At 39.5% G+C, this 25,062-nt stretch overlaps 1 protein-coding gene across 2 annotated transcripts in view; it reads left to right on the top strand.

Moving 5' to 3' along the window:
* The first annotated feature begins 1,105 nt into the window (after positions 1-1,105).
* The window catches only part of CAPN3 (calpain 3), a 59,418-nt gene continuing 35,461 nt past the window's right edge, over positions 1,106-25,062 (top strand). For both annotated transcript variants that reach the window (XM_063088424.1, XM_063088423.1), the window contains exon 1: positions 1,106-1,725. In XM_063088424.1, coding sequence (XP_062944494.1) covers positions 1,417-1,725 — 309 coding nt within the window. In that variant the 5' untranslated portion in view covers positions 1,106-1,416. The remainder of the gene's footprint in view (positions 1,726-25,062) is intronic.

Below are 25,062 nucleotides of genomic sequence, written 5' to 3'. Positions count from 1 at the left end.
CTGTCCTCTATTCTGCCTTTCCAAGAGTAGTAAAGATCCTTGGACATTTTCTTGGAGGGACAGAAGGATAGGCTGCTGGTCTCTACAAGCCCAGACATAGGGTTCCTCAAAGCTGCAAACCCAGGAATCATGAGCCTGTAGTTCTTCCTATTTCAGCCCTCACTTCCCACCTTCTCCTATGGCCTCTAACCTTGGAGTGGTAAGGCTGGTCACATGGGAACAGGGATGGCTGCAGTGTGGAGCAAACCTCTGCTCTGCCAGACTTGGGATGTGCCATCTCCTCACAGCTCAGGAAGCAGCTACCATGGGTAGAAGACAAAGTGGAGGCCAGGCAGAGAATTCCTTTCCCAGAGCCACTTATACTCTCATCGAAGAGCCCTGAAACCATCTCCTTAGGTATGACATCCCAAGACTTGACAGCCAACCTGGTTCAGTATCCAATTCGATCTTCTATCTCAGATGCCTAACATGGCATGGCTGAATAGTCCTATCTACTCAGATGCCCTTTTTGTAGCAGATTTGGCCCCAGGGTTTATTTTGGTGGTGGAGAGAGACAAGAGATGGCTAGGTCAAGTGGGCAAGAAGAAACAGGGATTTTCCAACTGAGGACTCTGCCGAATGGCATTTTTCCACCCAGACACTTACGCTGAATGCTAGCACCAGAACATTCTAGAAGAGATGCTGAATCCAATATTGAATAACATTCTGATATCCTAGAGTTTGAGAAAGTCAAAAATCATGTTCTCTAAAATGTACAGAATATTCCTCTAGAATTCAGTATCTCACATTTGCCCTAGCTAGCTTTTTTCAATATTGTTTTCCATTAATTTAGTTGCCAATAGTTTGATATTCTGTATAAATGCCTATTCAATAATGCATCAGCAGCTCTTTGCTAATTTTCAGTGTTCAACTTACTCACGTCTTCCCCTTTCATTTCCTGACAACACCAGCACTTCATGGCAACACGGAAATATCCCTAGCCAGGTCCTCCTCCGTCTACCACGCAGTCCAGCCACACGCTAGCCTCTCTGTTGCTCTCATACTCACGATCTTTCTTCATGTCTATTTTTAGTTTTCCTGGCTCAAGTTTCTTCGGGCCACTGAAACACAACCCTCACTCTCTGTCTCTCCCTCTGGCATGCATTGCCGCTGGTAGGAGCCCCCACATAAAAATTGCTTCAGAAATCTGTTAGTACTTCTTTCTCAAGAAAACTTATGGCTCCTGGACAACAGCTATTTGTAAGATGGACATAAGCTGGACAACCTTCAATGGGCTTTAAACTTTGAATTGGATGTGGACATTTTTCTCTCGGATGACAGAATCACTCCAACTTCCCCTTTGCGATTGCTTCCTTTTCTTCAAGGTAGTTGTATCTTGTTTTCTTTGAAAATCTTTTCCTTCCAAAGTTGCCTGCCATGCCAACAGTCATCAGTGCATCTGTGGCTTCACGAACAGGGGCTGAGCCCAGGTCGCCAGGGCCGGTTCCCTGCACAGCCCAAGGCAAGACCACCGAAGGTGGGGGTGGAAACTCAAGTGGCTTCTATTCAGCAATCATCAGCCGCAATTTTCCTATTATTGGAGTGAAAGAGAAGACTTTTGAGCAGCTTCACAAGAAATGTCTGGAAAAGAAAGTTCTTTATCTGGATCCTGAGTTCCCACCGGATGAGACCTCTCTCTTTTACAGCCAGAAGTTCCCCATCCAGTTTGTCTGGAAGAGACCTCCGGTGAGTAGCTTACCGATTGCTGGTTGGGTTTTTTTCCCTCAGAGAAGTCCTCCCACTCAGCACCTCCCCGCAGCTCAGTGTGCACATGGGCTCTGGGAGAAGGATCCTGGCAGCAGCTCCACTGAGCTGTCCTCAAGTGTGAAGTAGGCAGGAGAGAGACAAGTCTTAGATTTCACCAAATCTCAGCAAAACCAACATTGAGAGCAGGGGAGGCAGGGCTGATTCTCATTCTCTCGCTCGCTCTTGCTTTCTCTCTCTCTGAAAAAGAAAAAAAAAAGCCTTGCTTTTTATAAAAGTGAATTGAAACTCAGTTAAATTCATCCTATAAAAATATATATTTCCAGAACAAATTCCAGACAGTCCAGATCTACCCTCTCTGTTTAAATATCTTGCATCTTTGTAAGATTCCTTCAATTTCTTGGACTAAGATCATAATGTCATTCTTAGTTTGCTAGTGGCTGTGTCTTTCTGAAAAACAGAAGCCCTAGAAAGAGGAGAGTGGCAGGCAAAGATACTCTTTCATGCATAAAATGTTAGGAGTAGAGGGAAAGACCTAGCAACTGTTTTTATCCATATACCTGTCCTCACAAATCAAGAAATCAAGGCACACCAGAGTGAAATGTATCCAGAGAGTGCATGATGACAAAGCCTGGATTAAAACTTCTCCTTTAGGAACTCTTCCAGCATCTGGGTTTCATTTATAGTGATCCACCAGAAGGAAAATCATATTCTCTTGGCTCCCTTCTCTGACCATGCCTCTAGTATGACTCTAGTTCTTAATTCAAGAAACATTTATTGAATGTCTACTAGGGCAAGACACTGCACAAGCAAGTGGGGAGATGGCATTTGGAGTCTGCAGTCCTGAGGGGAAGAGGGGCGTTGAACGAGAGTGACAAGTGTCAGGAGACAATGTTCAGGGTGCTATGGGATCATATGGCGAGGAGAGCTAACCTAGTCCACAGAGAAAAACCCTCCCTGAGGAAACACTGTTGAGCTGAGACTCCATGCTCTTCATTAGCCATGTTCTCCTTATCACAGCCCCGTGTGTTCCACGAGGGCTTCTTTCCTCTCCTGACGGCTATATAGTAAGGCACATGACTGTCCTGGGGAGCCCACAGTTTAGGAGATAACCCTGCAAAAAACTTCATTCTCCAACCCCGTAGCTGCCCTGCGGCCAGAGTACTTGGTCATGTTACACCCCTGCTGAAATATCTTCATTGACACCATCCTGTCCACCTCTACCTTCAGGATAAGTTCTAACCCCTTAGCTGAGATATAGGCCCTTCTCAGCTAGCCCCTGCCTACCTGTCCAGTCATATCTTCACCTTCTTTTCCCTAGACTCCAACACACCTGCAGAGGTAGACATAGAGCTGCTCTGTTGTCCCGTGTTCTCACACCCCGAGTCCTTTGCTCATGCTGTCCATCTGCTTGGAATGCCCTTCTTGTTTTTGTCCAATTTGCTCCTCCTCATGCTCTCTTCTAAACTCTGTTCAAGTGTCACTTCCTTCCAGCTTTCTCATGTGTTTCCCCCTCTCGCTGAGAGCCGAGACCATTCCTGTTCATGGCCCCCCCTTACCTAGCAGAGGCCAGGCCCACAGTAGGTACTCAGCTGATGCTGGTGGACGAAAACCCACATCTGTGGGCATTGACCACCAAGACATAGGAGAGCCCTGCATTCCAAGGCAGGGAGTTCCCAAGAGCCTTCCTCTTCTAATGCTACTGCAGAGAGGGGGAAAAACAAAACCTTCAAATACTGTTTTTAGTAAAATCATTGGTGGACTTGAGTCTTAAAAGCTCTATTTGCAAATTAGTAAAAAAATCTTTAACGGGCTTTTTATGCTCCAGGCACTAAATTGGTCCTGAAATTTTTACTGTCAGTGCTGGTGTGAGAAATGAGGGGCACCAGAAGAACTGTTTATTTCAAATTGTGCTCCTCCCACTACCATCACAAACAATAAAGATCATGAATTTTCTACTGTTTGAATCATTGAAAGATCAGACAGCAAAGACCACTCTTGGTTAAAATGCCCACATGTTCCCCTGAGATTAAGAACAGAAAACACTGCCTGTTGGGTTCATTAGCATAAAACAGAATGTAGAATTAGAGATGGTCAGAGTTGGAATGGATCTTAGAGATGAAGCTCAGCTCACTCACTTTACGGGAGAAATGATTAAGTCTAAAAGGGCAAATGACTTATCTACAATCATACAACAAGTTGATTAAAATTGAAAAACTGAAATGACTCCAGAACTTTCCAAAATGTAAAGCACTTCTTGGAGGCAGCAGTTTTCCATGAACTTCCTTAGATATAGTGGCCTTTGCCAGGCCCAAGCAGTGTGAAAAGGAGAATACGTCCTTTGAGGAAAAGCACCAAGCAAGTGAACCAAGGCTATCCTTGCTTTTACTATCTAAGACACAGAATCATTAAAAATAAAATCTAAATTTTTCTTCAACATCAAGTATTATTTATTACAATCATATGATGATGATAATGATGATGATGTGATCATGATAAAGGGAGAAGTACTCACGACCAACTACAGTTCTAGTCAAAATAACATGCTGCACATCCAGCCTTTCACTTAAAAAAAAAAAAAGACCTGAGCCACCTGTCCCCAGCACACCAATAATCTCTTCTCACGTGCTCACCAGTCCACCTCACTGCTTTTCCTCCTCTGTTAGGAAGCCTCATGCATAGAGACTCCAGGCCAAATGATCTGCTTCCTCTAGCCTTTCTTTAGATGATCTGTTTCTAGGATCAGAAAGCACACAAACCATACAGTAATTCCCAATTGTTAACCCAAGTTTTCTTCATGACAGATCCCTGGGCAGAAAAGAATGGCTTCTAGAACAGGGCTCTGGGATACTATTGCCCAATACATTGGGGATGGGTGCGGGGAGGTGTAATGGAGGGAACATGTGTTTCATTCCATGTAGTGGGAACTTCAGTCACACGATACTCTTGGCCTCTCTCCTCCCTTAAGTGGAATTGTAAAGAGAACTTGACCTGCAAATCCCAGCCCTTGTCTTCCTTCTTTGTCTTGGGAGCAAGTTGCCTGCAAGAAGTTTGACTTCTGCTCTTTGCTCCTCCTTGCAGCAAGTCTCTCAGAGGCAGGCCCCCATGGGGAGTCATGCAGCGGTCCTGTGCCACCCAGGACTACATGGTTAGTAGTAAAGATAACAGCTAATCTTGATTGAGAACTCACCATGTGCCAGAAACTATTCTAAGTGTTTCTCATATATTAACTCATTTAATCTTCGCAACAACCCTATGGCTAAGTACTGTTATTGTCCCACTTTGCAAAGGAAAAAACTGAGTCTCTGAGGGGTAAATAACTTGCTCCTGATCTCCCAATTAGTAAAAGATAGAGCTGGGATTTACACTGAGGCAATCTGGCTCTAGCCCTAACTCTCAACAATAAAATCTATCTAATTCTATGATTTAGGTGTCAGTATCAGATTTATTAACAATAAATGTGGCAATAAATTTTGGACTCCCACCTGCTCTACACTTTTGTAGTGTTCCTTCATTGGTTCAAAATTCAGGCATGAATATAGGTGTCATCTATTGGGCCTCCTCAAGCCACAACTGGCATCTGGTGATGCCTCAGAATTTAGCCCCTGGAAGCAGCAGCCTCTGTGGGTTGGAGATAGAATGGCACAGTGGCTAAGAGCCTGGCTCTGGGCCAAACCATCCACATTCAAGTCCTGGCTCTGCTACTTACCACTTGGGTAATCTTGGGCACATACTTACCTTCTCTTTGCCACAAGTTCCTCATCTGAAAAATGGAGAATAACCATAATAAAAGAACCCATCTCATGATTAAATGAGGATTAAATGAGTTAATGTATACTAAAGGTTTAAAGGGTGCCCAGCACAAGGGTAAGTGCTCAGTAAACATGGACCACTCTATTACCTTCTACATCCAGTTGTGCAGTCTCTTAAAAGAGGCAACATTATAAACATTTTCCAGCTTAATTGTGTTTATGACCAGTCAAGATATTAACCATAGCAGTGTATTTGAGTACTTCATGCCTGATCTAAATGAATCTGTCGAACTGGACATGAGGAGGTGTGTGTCAATACTTCTCTCATGGGCAGAGGACTGCTTGTCCTTTTGGGACACGGGGGACTGTAAAGTCATCTACATCAAATATACAATGTGTGTTTGATTGTGAAAATGTTGGTTTATCATAGAGCCAGGAAGGTGACCACACAAAGTGGAATCACACTTGGCTGGGAAACTTGGCAACTTGCTTAGTGACAGGTTGTAAAGACTGAGATCAAGAGGGTGTGCAAATGCTTCCATTTTCCCATCTGCATTTGCTTCATTCACGCCAGGTTAAGAGTTTCTCATGCTATTTCTCTCTGCTCTTCTGAAATCACTCCCAAAATCAGGAGCAACTTAGATCCCTGTTGCTTTTGGAGGGTTGAGAAATGAGAGGCCAGCTGCAGGGCATTGTCATGAAACGGGCATCTGGCCCCCTCCTGGCCCTTGGTAACACAGGATCCCGAAATCGCTCCACAGTGACCCAGGGGCCTTTCCCATGTAACTCACAGTTCTGCCATCCCCATCGTACTCCTCTTTCTAAACTATTTCTTTCTTGCATCTGCTTATCAGCATAGATCCAACCATACCAGCTGGTTTTTGCTGCTTTCTGTGTGACCTGGTCTCTTGCCATCTCCCAAGATCCTCACTATCCAGGCAGAACCTACTTCTCCTTTGTCCCAAGGCTGATACACCAGTGAAAAAGTCATTACATTCTTCAGATTAGGTCTTGTTACTGCTACAGAGTTATCTTCAATTCTTTATTGCATATTTAGCCAAATGTGCTTACTCTGAATCCTTTACATGGAGGAAACTTCTGCTTCTCTCTTCAAGAAGAAAAACTGTAAGAAAGATTAGGAAGATTAGTGTCATTACAAAAAGAATATTTTTTTTTCTGGGGGGCGGACATGATCGTTTTCTAGAGGGAAAAAAGAAAACGTGCTGGTTTACTTACAAGAGGGAGGAGGGCTAGAACTGGAAGGAAAGTGGGTGGGGGTAGCACGGGGCAGGCAGCCACCCACCCAGTGCTGTCCCTCTCCAGTGACCTGACCCCACACACATCTCTACCGACCAACTTGTGAAACGCCTGAGGCAAGTAGGTTTTTGGTCGAGGGCAGAAGTTGTATCTTAATTTACACAGGCAGGACTGCGCCAATAGCCCCGGAAGTCAGAGTGTGGAAAGCACAGGAGTGTGGAAAGAGAGACTAAGCACAAAGAAGGAAATGCCAGGAACTCACAAGCTCTGGTGTGGGGGAGGAGGCTCTGCACTCTCAGAGGCTATGACGTGGGGGTTCAAGACACATTTACCTAAATCTCCAGGAAAGCCAAGGCCCCAGCTAACTCCTGGGAAGCATTCTGTTTCAGAGGAGCTGACGCTTGCTCTATGATTTTCATCTAACCTTCAAGTTTAAGTAATCACCATAAGAACTTTCATAAGGGTACTATATACCCCAAAACATCAGGAATATAATATAAAAAAACTCCTCATAGATCATAGGACTGAAAATGTTTGGGAACTACTTCTTTCAGTCATTCCCAGTGGATGGCTTTCTTTCCTGAAGTGAAGGTTTGGAAGGGAAAGGATGTCCCCATCTCCTTCAATAACCTACAGTTGATAACTTTCACAGTCTGAAAGTTTATCCTTATTTCCAACCAGAACTCTTCCAGGTGCAAGCGTAGCACATTATCTCTGGCTCTGACCCAGAAGATAGTGAAATAACTGATTTTCTCTACATTGTAATCATCTCTATTCTTGAATCATGTCATCTTTCTTTCAGTCACTTCAGATCAAATAGTCACAAAAATCTTCTAACTTTATCTCCTAGGTATGGTTTTTCCAACACTGGGAATGTTAGTTCTATGATCCATACATAGTCAATCCTTTTTATTGGCGGATTCTGTATTCGTAAATTTGCCTACTCACTAAAATTTATTTGTAACTCCAAAATCAATAGTTGAGGTACTTTTGGGGTCATTTGTGGACATGCACAGAGCCGTGAGAAATCTGAGTTGCCCCACACTCACGTTTCCAGCTGGGGCTGGACAAGACAATACTCTGCGTTCTGTTCCAGCTCTCACGCTCTAAACAAGTGTCCCTTCCATGGTCTCTTTAGTGCTGTATTTTTTTTCTCATTTTTGCGCTTTCTGTTGATGATTTTACTGTTTAAAATGGCCCCCACATGTAGTGTTGAAGTGCTGTCTAGTGTTCTAGGAGACTATGATGTGCCTTACGGAGAAAATAGAGGTGTTAGATAAGCTTTGTTCAGGTATGAGTTATGATGCTGTTGGCTGTGAGTTCAATATTAATGAATCAACAATATATATTAATAAGATAGCTTTAAATAGAAACACACATAAAATAAGGTTATGTAATGATTGGTTGATGAAAATGTTGTCACCAGAGACTCAAGAACCTAACCCTGTATTTCCACTAGAAGCAATCATTCAGTATTCACTAATTCATTGTTCACAGTGACTTTATAGAACATAACTACCCCAAATAATGAAAATCAACTGTACCTTATGTTCTCTGTATTCTTAAGTACTACAGCTTGAAGGAATACTCTATTATGAGTGTGATCAGTGAGAAGTATTGCAAGATGTTTTAATCCGTTGCAGTCATTCTTCTTTTTGATGTTCAAATTATCCTGTCTTTGGACAGTAGGAGCCCCTACACACTACCTGCATCATTTGACATTCCCTGAATAATCTTTGATAGCTTCCTTGTTTTCTGGCCACAACAAAATGTCCCATGCTCATTGTGTACATATCCTCAGACCTAGAATGAATCATTCCTTCAAGAAACTTGGCTCCTTCTGGTATGAAATGGAGTTAAAGAAAGGGGATAAAATTTAGAGGACAGTTGGCCACCAACTTCCTAGGAGCTTGGCCATCACATCATCACTCCTAAATTGGAAGCTTTCTGCCAACACCATAAGGTCTCTTTCTCCAAAGACCTTTTCCCAGTGCTCATCATCTCTAAAATTAACACTGCATGCTGTGTATCTTCCCAGCCAGGTGTCACTTGACCTGTCTTACTCAATTCTGAAAAGAAGAAATCCTAGGTTGGAACAAAATAAAAGTTACTGTATACTAGTGTGAAATGAGAGGGAGGGAGCTGAGCTACAGAAAAACCTAGGCAGTGTGCAGGCAGCCCTCTGTTCCTAAGGCCTAGAGCACAGTCACTGTGTAGATTCTTCTCCCAGAGAAATTATTTCTCTCTCCAATGAAGCTGGCTTGGCCAGAGGTCTGCTCATGATCTGCTTTGGAGTGTCACCTTCTGTCACATCATTTAGACAGAAGTAGGGTCACTAGGCTAGCCACAAAGAAGAAACACTGTGGCATTGTGCAGAGTGGTTAAGATAGCTAGATTTAGAACCAAACAGACCTGGTCTGAACCCTGGCTCTGTCACTAGCGAGTCACATAAACTTTTTAAGTTTTGCTTTTCTCTTCTATAATGGAGATAAGGATATTCTCATCATATAGCTGTTCTGAAGTGACATCTAACTCCTCGTAGGTGCTCAAGATAAGGTGGCAATTACTACTAGCATAGGCAGCAAAGGGCAGGAGCATAACACAGTGATGAAGGCATAGGCCTTGAAGTTGGACAGACTCAATTCAATTCCCAGCTACCCCACTTAACAGTGTGATCTCAGTCAAGTTATTTACCATTCCTACATCTTAGGTTCCTCATCTGCAAACAGAAAATGAAAATTTCTCCTTTCATAGAGTTGTCATAATGATTAAATGAGATACTGCATATGGCATGCTTAGCACAATGAGTTAATAAGTAGTGATGATGATAATTGAAAGGCAAAATGAGGTCCCCAATTGAGAGCTAGCCCTCACTCTACTCAGCAGAGAATCATAACAGTGCCATTCCAGGAGTGCAGGCACATAAGTTTTAGTGAAAATGACAACTCTACAAATAATTTTTAGGACTGCTTCCTATCATATTCCATAAGACAGCAGCTCCGCTTGAGGGTCATTATGGGGACAGAGCTTTAGACATCATGGCGAACAAGCTGAAATGACTCTGCAGTATAATGCTGAAAATGGGAAGCGCAGAAACAGAAATGGCCAAGAAATTTATGAAAAAATGCATTTCCCTGATTATGAATACACCAGAGCATCTTTTTGTACATCCATATATTTCTTGATCATTTGTTACTTCACTGTTTATGAAACACATTAATGTCTTTTGCTCATTTTTCTTTTGAGCTGTATTTTTCAGTTTGAATCATAGACATTCTTTATATATCCTGAATACTAATCCTTTATTGGTTAGATGTGTTACAAATGTCTTCTCCCACTTTGTGACTTGCATTTTTGCTCTAAGGGATTTTTTTAAATTAAAAAGTTTATTAATTGATTAAAGGTTCTAAATTAATTCTTAATTTATTGATTTTTTTTCCCATATGGTTAATAACTTTTGTGTTCTATTAAGAAAGTTTTTCTAAACCAAGATCATTCTTCTTTATTTTCATTTAAAAGCTTTATTTTTCTGCCTTTATATTTGTCAGAAATTAATTTTAGCAGTTAAAGTTATTTTATACTTTTATAAAAATTATTTTTTATAAAAATCATTTTTGTATATAAGACAGAGATCACATTTTGGTTTTTTCCATATGGAATTCAAAAGCCTCAACACAACTTGTTAAAAAGACCATGCTTTTCCATTGTTCTGCAATGCCACTTTTTAAATAAATCAAGTGTCTATATATGTGTGGGTCAATTTTTGCACTCTTTATCCTGTTCCATTGGTTTACTTGTCTGTCTTTGTGCCAGTACCACACCATCTGCCAATAAGTCTTGACATCCAATAGAGAAAGTCCTCCCAACTTGTTTTTCTTCTTCAATATTGTTTTAGCCATGTCTGGCTCCTTTCCATTTAAATTTTAGAATCATGCTGGCAGATTAGCTCAGTTGGTTAGAGCATGGTGTTATAACACCAAGGTCAAGGGTTCAGATCCCCTTACCAGCCAGCCTCCAAAATTATATGTATATATCTATATATACATATGTAGATATATTTCTATATAGAGAGATATTCCTTTGTGACATTTCTTTGTAAAGTCTAAAATAAATTTTAGAATCAGGGTGTTGAGTTCCACAAAAAATCCTGCTGGGATTTTTATTGGTGTTGTATTGAATCAGTATGAGAAGAATGCACATTGTGACAATATTGAATCTTCCTATCCATGAGGAAGGGATGTCTATCTCTCTATTTAAATAGGTCTTCTTTGGTGTCTTTTGATCAAGGTTTTATAATTTTCTCCATAAACGTCTTGCACGTCTTTTGCCAGATTTATTCCTAGGCATATTTTTGTTGTTACTTTTGTAAGTGATATCTTTCTTAAAATGGTACTCAATTTCTCAGCTATAAACATGCACTTGACTCATATGCAGTACATTTACAAAACTCTTAGTAATTCTAATAATTTGATTGTAGATCCCAAGTTCTTTGTCTGTAGACTCTATGCTTCTACTTAGATAGATCATTTGCAAACAATGACAGTGCTGCCAAGTACCTTATGCACAACTGTATGCAGCAGCCTAATTCTTGTTTTATTGAACTGGCTAAATCCTCCAGCATAACGTTAGTAGTAAAGGAGATAAAAGGCAAGCATTTTTGTCTGGCTCCCAGTTTTAAAGGGATTTTCTTAATGTTTTGCTATTAAATAGATATGCCATAGATTTATTTGTAGACATCAATTATCATTAAGAAGGTCCCCTTCTATTCCTGCTTTGCTAAGAGTTTCTTTTAAAATCATAAGTGGGTGTTAAATTTCATCACATATTTTTTATGCATCTGTTGAGAAAATCATGTGATATTCCTCCTTTAAACAATTAATATACAAAATTATGTTGAGTTTTGTAATGTTGACTCCTCGCATTCTTAGAATAAACTGCACTAAGATAGACTACATTATGTTTTCTACGTATCACTGAATTTTGGTTTGCTAATGTTTTATTTAGGTTTTTGCATCTATGCTCATTAGTGAGATTGGCTTTTTATTTCCCTTTTTCGTGCTGTCCAATTTTGGTATTAAGGTTATACTAGTCTCATAAAATGAGTGGGAAATGTTCCCTCTTCTATTCTCTGAAAGAGATTGTGTAAGATGGAAATTAAATGTTTCTTAAACATTTGGTAGAATTTTGTCAGTGTTTTCTTTAAAGGAAGATTTTTATCTATTGATACAGCCTTTTTAATAATCATGAGATTGTTTGAAATTGTTTTTTGTCTTGAGTCAGTGGTAATACTTATTCTAGGAAGTTGTAGTGATTCATCTCTAACAAAGGTGTTTTTTGTTTTTTGTTTGTTTTTGCTTTTAAGTCAATTTTATTGGATACTAATGTAGGTACACAAGCTTTGGGGACAAGTTTTTTATTTTATTTTAACATTTACTTGTACATTTTTTGTGGGGTACAGTGTGTTGTTTTAATCCATGCATATACTACACAACGATTCACTTAGGGTAGACAGCATAGTTTTGTACCCATTACTCCACCACTTCTCCCTCCGCTCCTCCCCCTCCTGGAATCTGATAACCACTATTCTATTCTCTACTTCTATGAGAAGCACTTTTTTTTTTCAGATTCCACATATGAGTGAGATCATGCAGTATTTGTCTTTCTGTGCCAGACTTACTTCACTTAACATGATGGTTTCCAGTTCCATCCATGTTGCTGCAAATGATAGGATACCATTTCGTTTTATAGCTGAATAGTATTCCATTGTGTATACATCACAGTTTCCTTAATCCAATCATCTGTTGATGGGCATTTAGGTCAATTCTATCTCTTGGCTGTTGTGAATAGTCTGCAATGAACATGGGAGTGCCTTTTTGATATATTGATTTCATTTCCTTTGGGTATATACCCAGTAGTGGGATATGTGGGTCATAAAGTAGATCTATTTTTAGTTCTCTGAGGACATAATGTCTGTACCAATTTACATTCCCACTAGTAACATAGGAGGGTTCCTTTTACTCTGCCTTCTCACCAGCATTTGTTCATTTCTGACTTGTTGATAACAGCCACTTTAACTGGGGTGAGATGATATCTCATTGTGGTTTTAATTTGCATTTCCCTGATGATTAGTGATTTTGAACACTTTTTTATGTGCTTTTTGGCCATTTGTAAGTCTTCTTTTGAGAAATGTTTGTTTAGATCCTTTGCCCATTTTTTAATTCAGTTACTTATTTTTTTGTGTGTTAAGTTGTTTGAGTTCCATATATATTCTGGATATTAGCCCTGTGTCTGATGTGTAGTTTACAAACACTTTCCCCCATACTGTAGGTTGTCGCTTCACTTTGTTGATAGTGTCCCTTGTTGTGCAGAAGCTTTTTAGTTTAATAGTCCCATTTGTGTATTTTTACTTTAGGTGCCTGAGCCATTGTAGTCTCACTCAAAAAAGCACTGCCCACTCCGATTTCATGTAGTATTTCCCCTGTGTTTTCTTCTAGTAGTTTTATGTCTTAAATTTTGGTCTTTAATCCATTTTGAGTTGAGTTTTATGTATGGTGCGAAATGGGGTCCAGTCTCAATCTTCTGCATATGGATATGCAGTTTTCCCAGCACCACCTATTGAAGAGACTGTCCTTTCCTCACTTGGCATCTTTGCTGAAAATCAGTTGGCTGTAAGTGCAAGGGCTTGTTTCTGGGCCTCTCTTCTGTTCCACTGGTCTATTTGTCTATTTTTACACCAGTGCCATGGGATAACTATAGCTTTACAGTATATTTTGAAGTCAGGAAGCATGATGCCTCCAAAATTGTTCTTTTTGTTCAAGATTGCTTTAGCTATATGAGAACTTTTGTGGTTCCACACAAATTTTAAGATTGTTTTTTCTATTTCTGTGAAGAATCTCATTGGTATTTTGATAGGGATTGCACTGAATGTGTAGATTGTTTTGAGTCATATGGACATTTTGATGATGTTAATTCTTCTGACCCATGAACATGGGATATCTTTCCATTTATTTGTGTCCTCTTCAATTTTTTCAGCAATGTTTTGTATTTTTCATTGTAGAGGTCTTTTACCTCCTTGATTAAGTTTAATCCTAGGTATTTCTCTCTTTTTTTGGTAGCTTGTGAATGAGATTACTTTCTTGATTTCTTCTTTGGCTATTTTGTTATTGGTGTAAAGGAAGGCTATTGATTTTTGTGTGTTGATTTTGTATCCTGCAACTATACTGAATTCATGTATTACTTCTAGTAATTTTTTGGTGAAGTCTTTAGGGTTTTCTATGTATATGATCATGTCATCTGCAAATAGGGATAGTTTGGCTTCCTCCTTTCCAATTTAGATGCCCTTTATTGCTTTCTCTTGCCTTTTTGCATTGGCTAGAACTTCCAGTACTGTGCTGAATAAGAATGCAGAAAGTGACATCCTTGTCTAGTTCCAGATCTCAGAGGAAAATTATCCAATTTTTGTTCATTTAGTATGATATTAGCTGTGGGTTTGTCATATGTGGCCTTTATTGTGTTGAGGTACATTCCTTCTATACCTAGTTTATTGAGTGTTTTTATCATGAAGAGTGTTGGATTTTATCAAATGCTTCTTCTGGGGGCTGGCCCATGGCTCACTCGGGAGAATGTGGTGCTGATAACACCAAGGCCATGGGTTCGGATCCCATATAGGGATGACTGGTTTGCTCACTGGGTGAGCATGGTGCTGACAACACCAAGTCAAGAGTTAAGATCCCCTTACTGATCATCTTTAAAAAAAAAAAAAAAAATGCTTCTTCTGCATCTATTGAAATGATCATATGGGCTTTTTTTTCCTTCATTCTGTTGATGAGATGTATCACATTTTATTGATTTGCATATGTTGAACCATCCTTGCATCCCTGGGATGAATCCCACTTGACCCATGATCATGGTGAATGATCTTTTCAATGTGTTCTTGTATTCTGTTTGCTAGTATTTTGTTGAGGATCTTTGCCTTTGTGTTCATTAGGGATATGGGTCTGTAGTTTTCTTTTTTGTTGATGTATCTTTTTCCTGTTTTAGTATGAGGTTAATGTTGGTGTCTGTAGTGGATTGAATTATGTCCCCCCAAAACTCACTGAAGTTTAATTGCATCCCCAAGTTTTATGTATTAGAAACTTAGCCCCACTGTGACTGTTAAGAGGGTGGGAAATCCTATTATGGTAATTAAAAGGTGGAGCCCTAAAGAGGTGATTGGATTGTAGAACCATGCAGTAATGAATGGATTAAAAATGGTGGTCGGGGCATGGTTCTGAGGGCTTTAAAAAAAGAGGAGAATCTGTCTCTCTCTTGCTCTCTCTGCTTCCACCACCTTGCAATGTGAGATTCCTGGGTCGCTGTTGCCACCACCAGATGGACTTTGGACTGCCAAGCCTCAGAAACTATAAGCCAACAAATTTTGTTTTTCTTTATAAATCACCCACTTGCAGTTATTTTGTTATAAGCAACAAAAACAGACTAATACAACCTCGTAGAATAAGTTTGGAAGTGTTCCCTCCTCTTCATTTTTTAGAAGCATTTGAAAAGAACTGGTATTAGTTCTTTAAATGTTTTATAGAATTTGGCAGTGAAGCCGTCTGATCCTGGAGTTTTCTTTGTTGGGAGACTTTTTATTACTGCTTCAATCTCATTACTCATTATTAGTCTGTTTAGGTTTTCTAGTTTTTCATGATTCCCCCCTGGTAAGTTGTATGTGTCCAGGAATTTATCCATTTCTTCTAGGTTTTCCAGTTTGTTCACATATATTTGTTCGTAGTAGTCTCTTAGGATTCCTAGGATATCAGTTGTAATGTCTCTCTTTTCATTTATGATTTTATTTACTTGTGTCTTCTCTCTTTTTTTCTGCATTTGTCTAGCTAAAGGCTTATCAATTTTATCTTTTCAAAAAACAAACTCTTTGTTTCATTGATCTTTTGTATTTTTTTTAAATCTCCAATTATTTATTTCTGCTTTGATCTTTGTTATTTCTCTCCTTCTATTGATTTTGGGTTTGTTTTGTTCTTGTTTTTCTAGTTCCTTGAGGTGTATTGTTAAGTTGTTTATTTGCAATCTTTCTTCTTTTTTGATGTAGGCATTTATTGCTATAAACTTCCTTCTTAGAACTGCTTTTGCTGTATTTTGTAAGTTCTGCTATGTTTGTGTTTTCATTTTCATTTATCTCCAGGAATTTTTAATTTCCTTTTTGATTTCTTCTTTGACCCATCTGTTGATTAGGAGCATGGTTTTTAATTTCCATGTATTTGTATGGTTTCTAGTGTCCCTTTTGTTGTTGATTTCTAGTTTTATTACATTGTAGCTGAACAAGGTAGTTGATATGACTTCAATTTTTAAAAATTTGTTGAGATGTGTTTTATGACCTAACATGGTCTAATGTTCCATGGACTGCTGAGAAGAATGTATATTCTGCAGTTGTTGGATGAGATTTTCTATATGTCTGTTAGGTCCAATCAGCCTAGAGCAGAGGTTAATTCTGACATTTTCTGGTTAATTTTCTGTCTGGATGATCTGTCCTTTGCTGAAAGTGGATTGTTAAAGTCCCCAACTATTATTGAATTGGATTCTATTTTTCCCATTAGGTCCAATAATAACTGCTTTATATAACTGAGTGCTCCACAGTTGGGTGAATATTCATTTAGAATTGTTATATCCTCTTGTTGAATTGATCCCATTATCATTATGTAATGACCTTCCTTATCGTTTTTTACTTTTCTTGTATTGAAGTCTATTTTATTCGTTATATGTATAGCTACTCCTGCTCTTTTTTGGTTTCTATTTGCATGAAATATCTTTTTCCATCCCTTCAATTTCAGACGGTGTGTGTCTTTATAGGTGAAGTGAGTTTCAGGTAGACAGCATATTGTTGGTTCTTGTTTTATAATCCATTGAGCCACTCTGTGTCTTTAATTGGGACATTTAATCCAGTTACATTTAGAGTTATTACTGATATATACAGACTTTTTGTTACTGCCATTCTGTTACTTTTTTCATTGATTCTTTTTTCCTTTTTTCTGATCTTACCGTCTTCCTTTGTGATTGTTTTTCTCTAGCAATATATTTTGCTTTCTCAGTATTTATTTTTAGTATGTCTTTAAGTTTTTGTGTTATGGTTACCATAAGGGTTACAAAAAACATGTTATCATTATAACAGATTATTTTAGACTAACAACAACTTAACTTTGATATCTAAGAAAGACAAAAAACAAAGCTGACACTATGCTTTGGCATCATTCCCCCCTGATTTTTGACATTTTGTTGTTTCAAGTTACATCTTTTAATACTGCCTATCTCTTATATGGTTGCTGTATATGTTATTGTCTTGTTAGGTTTGTCCTTTAGTCTTCATTCTAAGGATGTAAGCAGCTTATTCACCACCCTTAAGACATTGGAGTACTCTGAGGTTGTCTGTGAACTTACTTTACTAATGAGTTATGTATCTTCAAATGTTTTCTTGCTGCTCCTTAGCATTGTCTTCTTTCAGACTGAAGAACTTCATTTAGCATTTCTTGTAAGGCAGGTCAATGAATTCCCTTACTTTTGTTTGTCTGGGAAAGACTTTATTTCTCCTTCATATTTGAAGGTTAGTTTTGCTGGATACAGAATTCTTGGCTGCCAGTCTTTTTCTTTCAGCACTCTGAATATACCATCCTGTTCTCTTCTGGCCTGTAGGGTTTCTATTGAGAAATATGCTGAGAGATGTACTGGAGCTCCATTGAATGTTATCTGTTATTTTCTCTTGCTGCTTTCAGTATCCTTTCTTTGTTTTTGTTTTTTGGTAACTTGATTATGATGTGCCTTGGGGCGTTCCTCCTTGACTGAATTTGATTGGTGACCTCTGAGCTTCCAATATTTGGATGATGTCATTTTTCTCTATATTTGGGAAATTTTCAGCCATTATTTTCTTGGATACACTCTCTACATCTCTTCCTTTTTTCTCTCCTTCAGGTATGCCAATTATGTGGAGGTTATTTCACTTGAAGTGTCCCGTATTTGCTATATTTCTATTTCATTTTTTCTTATTCTTCTTTTCTTTTTGCTCCTCTGATTTGATAATTTCATATGTTCTGTCTTTGAGTTCACGGATTGTTCCCTCTGTTTGATTAAGTCTGCCGTTGGAGCTTTCTATTGGCTTTTTCAGTTCAGATAATGTATTCTTTATTTCTATAATTTCTACTTTTTAAAATTGATTCAATTCCTTTGCCAAGTTTCTCATTCTGCTCCTGGATTGTTTTCCAAATATCATTTAATTTTCTATCTCTATTTTCTTGTGACTCCCTGAACATCTGTAAGAGGGTTATTCTGAATTCTTTTTCAGACATTATAAATCCACGGTTCCTCTATGTCCATTGCTGGTGCTTTGTTTCTCTGTTCTTTCTCAGTCTTTGTGTCTTTATGTTGATCCCTGGGTATTGAGGAGATTTTTACCTCCTCTAGGTTTTATAGGTGTTCTTTGGTGGAGTTAGACCTTTACTGTTTAATATCAGAGCTGGTCTGTGGGGTTTTTTTTTCCAGTTCTCTGGTGGATTATTAGCTACCACCACCACTTAAACTCTGCACTGGAACTAATTTGTTGTATTTTGGTTAATCCCAGTATTGGGGGAACTTCCTGTGGGGACCAGCACTTGAGTTCTGTGGTTGAGCTAAATTGCTGCTTTGCTCCTGTTTCTCTGGGAAAGGCTTTTTGTGCAGATCAGATTTTAATTGTTGGGTTTTAATCACTTCTGGGTCTTGTGAGGTCAGATACACCTGAGCTGTGTGGAAATTCTGGGCCAGGACTGAGTCGTTCTAGCAAACTGTACCTGCTGTAGTTCTATCACCTTGACCACTCTCCACTGAGTGGGCCTCTGTCAACTGGAAGGCAGATCAGCTATCCACACTGTGCCCTGATCTTCCCCTGGCAGGCCAGCCTCCTACCTCCACAGTCCAAACACTTCCCATGGGGCAGGCATGTGCAGGTCCCTTGTAATGACTCACTGGCCTCTGGGGGGCTTCTTTCTTCTGTCAGCTATGGGCCCTCACTCCTATGTGGGTCCACAGGAGCCCTGTCAGTGGTCTTACTGGCCTTGGGGCTGCTATGATGCTCTCTGAGGCCCTCTTCTCCCCTTCAGACTCCAAGCAACATCATGCAATGGGCTCTGCTGCAGCTTTTGCTGGCTCCTGTGGCTTTTGCTGGCTCCTGCTCCATGTGCTATAGCTTCTTCCTGCCTTTCGCAGGGCTGTCCCTGAAGCAGCCAGGGCTTGAAACAATCACAGTTGTTTCCTGTTCCTCTCACTGCAGCTTCTCCTGCATTCACAAAGTCTACAGGTCTCTCTCCCTCTTCCCTTGAGCTCCTGCAGTCCAAGGTTGGAAGTCTTTGCTTTTTAATAGCTGTAAATTGATCAGGAAGTGATGCTGTGGACCGTCTGTTCTGCCGTCATGATGACATCACTCCCGTGACAAGTTTTTGTATGGTATATATTTTTTCATTCTTTTGCTTTTAACATTTCTACATTCTAATACCTTGGGTGTGCTTTTTCTAAATTGTTCATAGCTTTTTTGAAAAATCCAATCTGAAAAGTTTTGTCTTTCAACTAGAGATTTTAGTCTATTTAAAAATGATTATAAGAAAAAATAATCACAGCCAAGCTGAGGTCACTAGAGATCAGGGGAAGAGGAGGAGAGACCTACAGAGTGCGTGAAGGTAGAAGCCACAATGAGAGAAAGAAAGGATCGCTCCCACCATTTCAAATCCTGGCCGCTTCTAAGCTGGAACTGGTGAGTGCGCAGAGCAAGAGCTGGCAAAAGCTGCAGCTGTGCCCTTCAGATGAAGTTACTTGGATGTGGCAGGGAGAAGAGGGCCTTCATGGCCCTCAGGCCACAAGACCACTAACAGGGTTCCTGAGGACCCCCATAGGAGCGGGGGGCCACAACAGCTGAAAAAGGAGCCACTCAGAGGCTGGTGTACCAGAACTCACAAGACCCAGAAGTCAACAGTTACAACCTGTGCTGCACAAAAAGCCCTCCCAAGGGAATCAGCAGCAGCAAAGCAGCAATTTAGCTCAACCACAGGGCTCAAGTGCTGGTCCCCACAGGAAGTTCCCCCATGTCAGAAGTAGGAAAAGGACAACAAATTAGTTCCAGTGCAGAGTTTAAGTGGTGGGAACAGCAAATAATCCAACACAGAACTGAAAGAACAAAACAAATTACCCACATATCAGAGACAAAGTTCGATATTAACTAGAAAGGTCTAACACCACCAAAGAACAACCGTAAAACCCTGAAGGACAGGAAGCCCCCTGGGCTCCCAAGCCAGGGAGCAGGGAGGGGCCTCAGCCATGCCCCTTGACACCTGCAACCAGCCCAGTAATGACCATCAGGCCACCATGGAAAGTGCCCTAGCTCCCAAGCCAGGGTGATGGGGGGCCAAGGGCCTTGGCCATGCCTCCCAACACCTGCAACCAGCCCAGAAATGACCACTGACCACCGAGCCGCTGTAGGAAGTGCCCCAGGCTCCTGAGCTGGGGCAGTGGCAGACTCAGGGCTTTAGCCACATCCCCCTGACATCTCCATCCAGACCAGCAATGACCGAGCCACCACTGGAAGCCCTTGTATCTCCCCTGCAGGAATGAGGGGGATGACACAGGCCTCAACCATGCCCCCCTCCTTCCAACTCCTCCCACCCTATTTTCTTTCCCCTTCTTCTCTCCCCCTACCACCCAATTGCTCTGCAAAAACATCTTAGAATGTAAAAAAAAAATAATATTAATAAATAAATAAACTTTAAAAATTAATTAATTACAAAATTATTATGGATATTGATATATTCTGGATTTACTTCTATTTCTTAACTGTATACTTTCTGTTCATATTGCTTTTTAAATGTCCCTTTTTTCCTCTCTCTACCCTTCTTTTAAATCAATATGTGTTTTCTCTTATTTTTTTTCTTTCTACTAATTTGTAAGTTAAAGACTATTTTTATTTTTCTGGTGATTGCCCTAAAAATGTTAGCATACATATTTATCCTAACAAAGTCTGAAATTAATCAATAACTTTATTTTTCTCTTAAACAGTACCACAGAGCATTTTACCTCCTTTCCTAACAAATATGTCATTATTGCTCAGAATTTTAGCTCTGTCTTGATTTCTCAACCTTAAAAATTGATAAAATATTATAATTTTTAATCCAGTCAATATTTGCTTAGATTTACACTGTTTACCAATGCCTTTGTTTACTGTTCTTTCTTACATCTCAGAATTTTCCTTCTAGAATAATTTTACTTTTTCCTGAAGTACTTTGTTTAGAAGTTCCTTAAGTGTGGGTCTATTTGTAGGAAGAAGTCTCAATTTTTATTTTATATGAAATTTGCTCACACTCTTTTTTTTTTTTTTTCTTTAAAACATAGTCAGCCAGATCCCTCCAGGCTTGGTGAAGCTTCCATCCTTTCATTTACCTGACTGGTCAAGTTCAAATGTGTCACCTGGGTTCACTTGGCCGACTCAGCCTGAGCCCCACGCAGGGCATGCATAGGCAGGGCAGCTGGGAGCAGATGCTGACATGGCCAACTGTTAATAAGCCCCAGGAAAGGTCTGTGTCACTCACAGAGAGGTGTAAATGAATGACACACAGCTGAGACCGTGACAACCCCCCAGGGATGCAGACTAATCATTCTCTGCTAACACCAGCAACCTTGTTTCCTGAGCTCCCCAGGAAGGAGGAACCTAGGACAGCTCCCTGACAGAAATCAAGTTTCCTCTGCCCACTCCACCTTGGGGCTTAGGGAACCTTCTCAGCACACAACAGCATGAGCCACAGTGGAGAACAGCAGATAAGATGGCAGGTTTGTCTGGAGTCAGACTGCCCTGCAGTAGAATCCCCGCTTCACATACTGTTGCTCACACTCTTGAAAATGTCTTTCTGTATAATCATTCCCAGGCTGATGCCAGTACTGTCTTCTGGCTTACATCGCTGTTACTGAGAAATCAGCAGTCTTTCTAATTGGTGTACCTTAAAAGGACATCTGTCTTTTTTCTCTGGTTTTTAATATCATCTCTCTATTCATAGTATTCCACAATATTACTATGTGTGTCTAAATATATATTTATATCTTTTCTGATTAGGATTCATTGAGATTCCTGAATCCAAGGATTGGAGTCATTGATCAACTCTAGAAAATCTCTTGGAATATTAATTCTCCTCATTCTTTCTATTATCTTCTTCTGGAACTCCAATTAGATGTATGCTGAACTTACCTTGCTCTATCCTGTATATATCTTAACCTCTTCTTCTTCTACTACTTTTTAAAAAATTTTCCATCTCATTGATTTCCTTTCTGACATTCTAGATGATTTCTTCCAACCTAGCTTCCAATTCATTAATTCTCACTTCAACAGTGCCTAATTCAGTCATTGAATTATTAAATTTCAATGTGTGAACCTTAATTGGATTCTGTTTCAAAAAATAAAGCAGCTGAGAATGATAAATGCTGGCGAGGTTGCGGAGAAAAAGGAACTCTCATACAGTATTGGTGGGACTGCAAAGTGGTGCAGCCTCTATGGAAAATGGTATGGAGGTTCCTCAAACAATTGCAGATAGATCTACCATACGACCCAGCTATCCCACTGTTGGGAATATACCCAGAGGAATGGAAATCATCAAGTCAAAGGTATACCTGTTCCCCAATGTTTATCGCAGCACTCTTTGCAATAGCCAAGAGTTGGAACCAGCCCAAATGTCCATCATCGGATGAGTGGATACGGAAAATGTGGTACATCTACACAATGGAATACTACTCAGCTATAAAAAAGAATGAAATACTGCCATTCGCAACAACATGGATGGACTTAGAGAAAATTATATTAAGTGAAACAAGTCAGGCACAAAAAGAGAAATACCACATGTTCTCACTTATTGGTGGGAGCTAAAAATAAATAAATAAATACACAAACAAATAAAGGGTGGGAGGGAGAAGACACAACAATCACAACAATTCCTTGAACTTGTTAAGACAAGTAACAGATATGATGTGGATGTGGGGGGAGGGGAGAGAAGGAGCGGGGAAGAGAATAGGTAAAGGGTCACAAAAGTCAACTACAATGTATATTGAGAAGTTAAAATAAAAATAAATAAATAAAAGCAGCTGTAAAAGACAACTGGGGAATAAGTGAAGTAATTAGCATATGGACTTGGATCTTGGATAATATTAAAGAATAATTATTAATTTTCTTGGTGATAATGGTATTATGGTTAGTAGGAGAATGTTCTTGTCCTTAGGAAATGCCTGCTGTACCCTAAGCATATTTCTAAGTATTTTGGTGTGAAGTGTCATCATTCCTGCAACATTCTTTCGTATGGTTCAGCAAAAGAAATAAAATCTATGGATACATATAGATCGGTAAAACAAAGATGGCAAAATGTTAACAATTGTCAAATCTAGATGTAGGCTCTGTGGGTATCCATTCTTTAAACTTTTCTGTGAGTATAATAAAAAGCTTGAAAACTGCAATAGCTGAAGTTTAAAATTTCAGTAGTAGGGCTAGAATATAAAATCAAGGAAATCTAGAAAGTAGAAAGCAAAAATAGGAAAATACAATAAAATTAGAAGAGGTTTAATATCTCTGATTTTTAGGGGTTCCAAAAAAGAAATAAAATAATTGAAAGGGAGAAAAACGCCAAAGCAAGAATATAAAACTATCCCAGATTTGAGAACAAAAGGCTCTATATTGAAAGGAGTCACTGAGTGCTCAGCACTAAGAATTAAAAAATAAATAAACTCATACCAAGACACATAAATATGACTTTTGGGGGGAAGAGGGATAGAGAAAAGAGAAAAACCAAAAAGCTTTAGGAAGGAAAACATAGGTCATGTTCATACGTACAAAGGAATGTTCATCAAAATTGCATCGTACTTCTCAACAACACCAGATGATAGGAGTAATGGAACAGTGCCTTAAAAATTCTGAAGGACATTGGTTTTCAACCTAAAATACCTAGCCGAATTATTAGTCAAGTATAATGGTAGAAAAGAGATAGAGTTAGACCGGCAAGGCTTACCTCCCATCTACCCATCCTTAAGAAGCTGAAAGTTATGTGTCAATAAAATCAAAGAGTAAACCAAAGAGTTTAAGATCCAGGAAATGGAGTTCCACACAGGACAAAGGTACTGTAAGTCCCAGGACACTGCTTCAGGTCTGGCGAGCAGCTAGTCCATGTGGGAGTAGGAGGTTGCAAAGGAAGACCTTGGTGGAGGAGAAATGGAACTGCTAGATTATCTGATGAGCTTAAGTATTTGGGAAAAATATTACTGGTGAAAAGTGTGATATATACATAGAAAGATAAGAGAATTATTAAAAATAAAAGGAAAGAAACATTTACACAGAAAGGAGATGTAATCACAGCACACCACTTAGATAAGCAGTGAATGCTATTTACCTAATCACACTAAAGTCAATACCAAATTTTGATTTTACCAAAATTTATGATAAAACTATTCTGGGAAGATCGTGGGCAGAATATAGTGTAAGAAGCCTAAATCTGATTGACCAAAATAGGAACTCTATTGGTACTTTCTAAAAATAACAAATTAAAAAGTAATAATATAAGAATATCATTTAGTATTATAGAGGTTGGGTTGGCCAGTTAGCTCAGTCAGTGAGAGCATGGCCTTGTAACACCAAGGTCAAGGGTTTGGCTCCCCATACTGGCCAGCTGCAAAAAAAAAATTTTAAAGTTTTATACAGGTAAATAGCAGAAGAAAACGCTGAAAGAATTTAAAAGTAGCTGTCTCTGAGGAGAGAGATTTGGAGGTGGAGAGAGGAAGAGCAAGAGACTGCTACTCCTTTATGTGCCTTTTGTATTATTTGATTTTTTTGTTTATGTACAAACTGAATAAAATAAAATTATTTCTTAATAGAACTGACCTCAAAAATTATTATTGAACTATTATAGTAACCTGTAATGGCTAAAGTCATGGTTTCAAACTTTAGTTTGAAGAAACCATAAGAATCTCCTGGTGAGCCTATTCAAAATGCTGAGTCCCAGACCCCTACCCAAAGTATTTGAATCCTCAGGTCTGGGACCTGCCCTGGGAATCTGCATTTTAAACTGGCACCCCAGATCACCCCAGTGATTCTGATGCAGGTAGTTCAAGGACTACACTTTGAGGAGTACAGAGTAGATGAAGGCCAATGGGAGTCACTGAGTAGACGGGGAGACTGGACGTTCTCCTTGTGGGCACACTGCCAGACCTGGGTTTGCACCTGCATCAGCCCCCTGCTCTCACACTGGAGTTGCCCATTTAAGCATGGTGAAACTTTGAA

Source organism: Cynocephalus volans, chromosome 3 (genome assembly GCF_027409185.1).
Source record: "Cynocephalus volans isolate mCynVol1 chromosome 3, mCynVol1.pri, whole genome shotgun sequence".
Lineage (NCBI taxonomy): Eukaryota > Metazoa > Chordata > Mammalia > Dermoptera > Cynocephalidae > Cynocephalus > Cynocephalus volans.
This window is presented reverse-complemented; position numbering and strand designations above follow the sequence as displayed.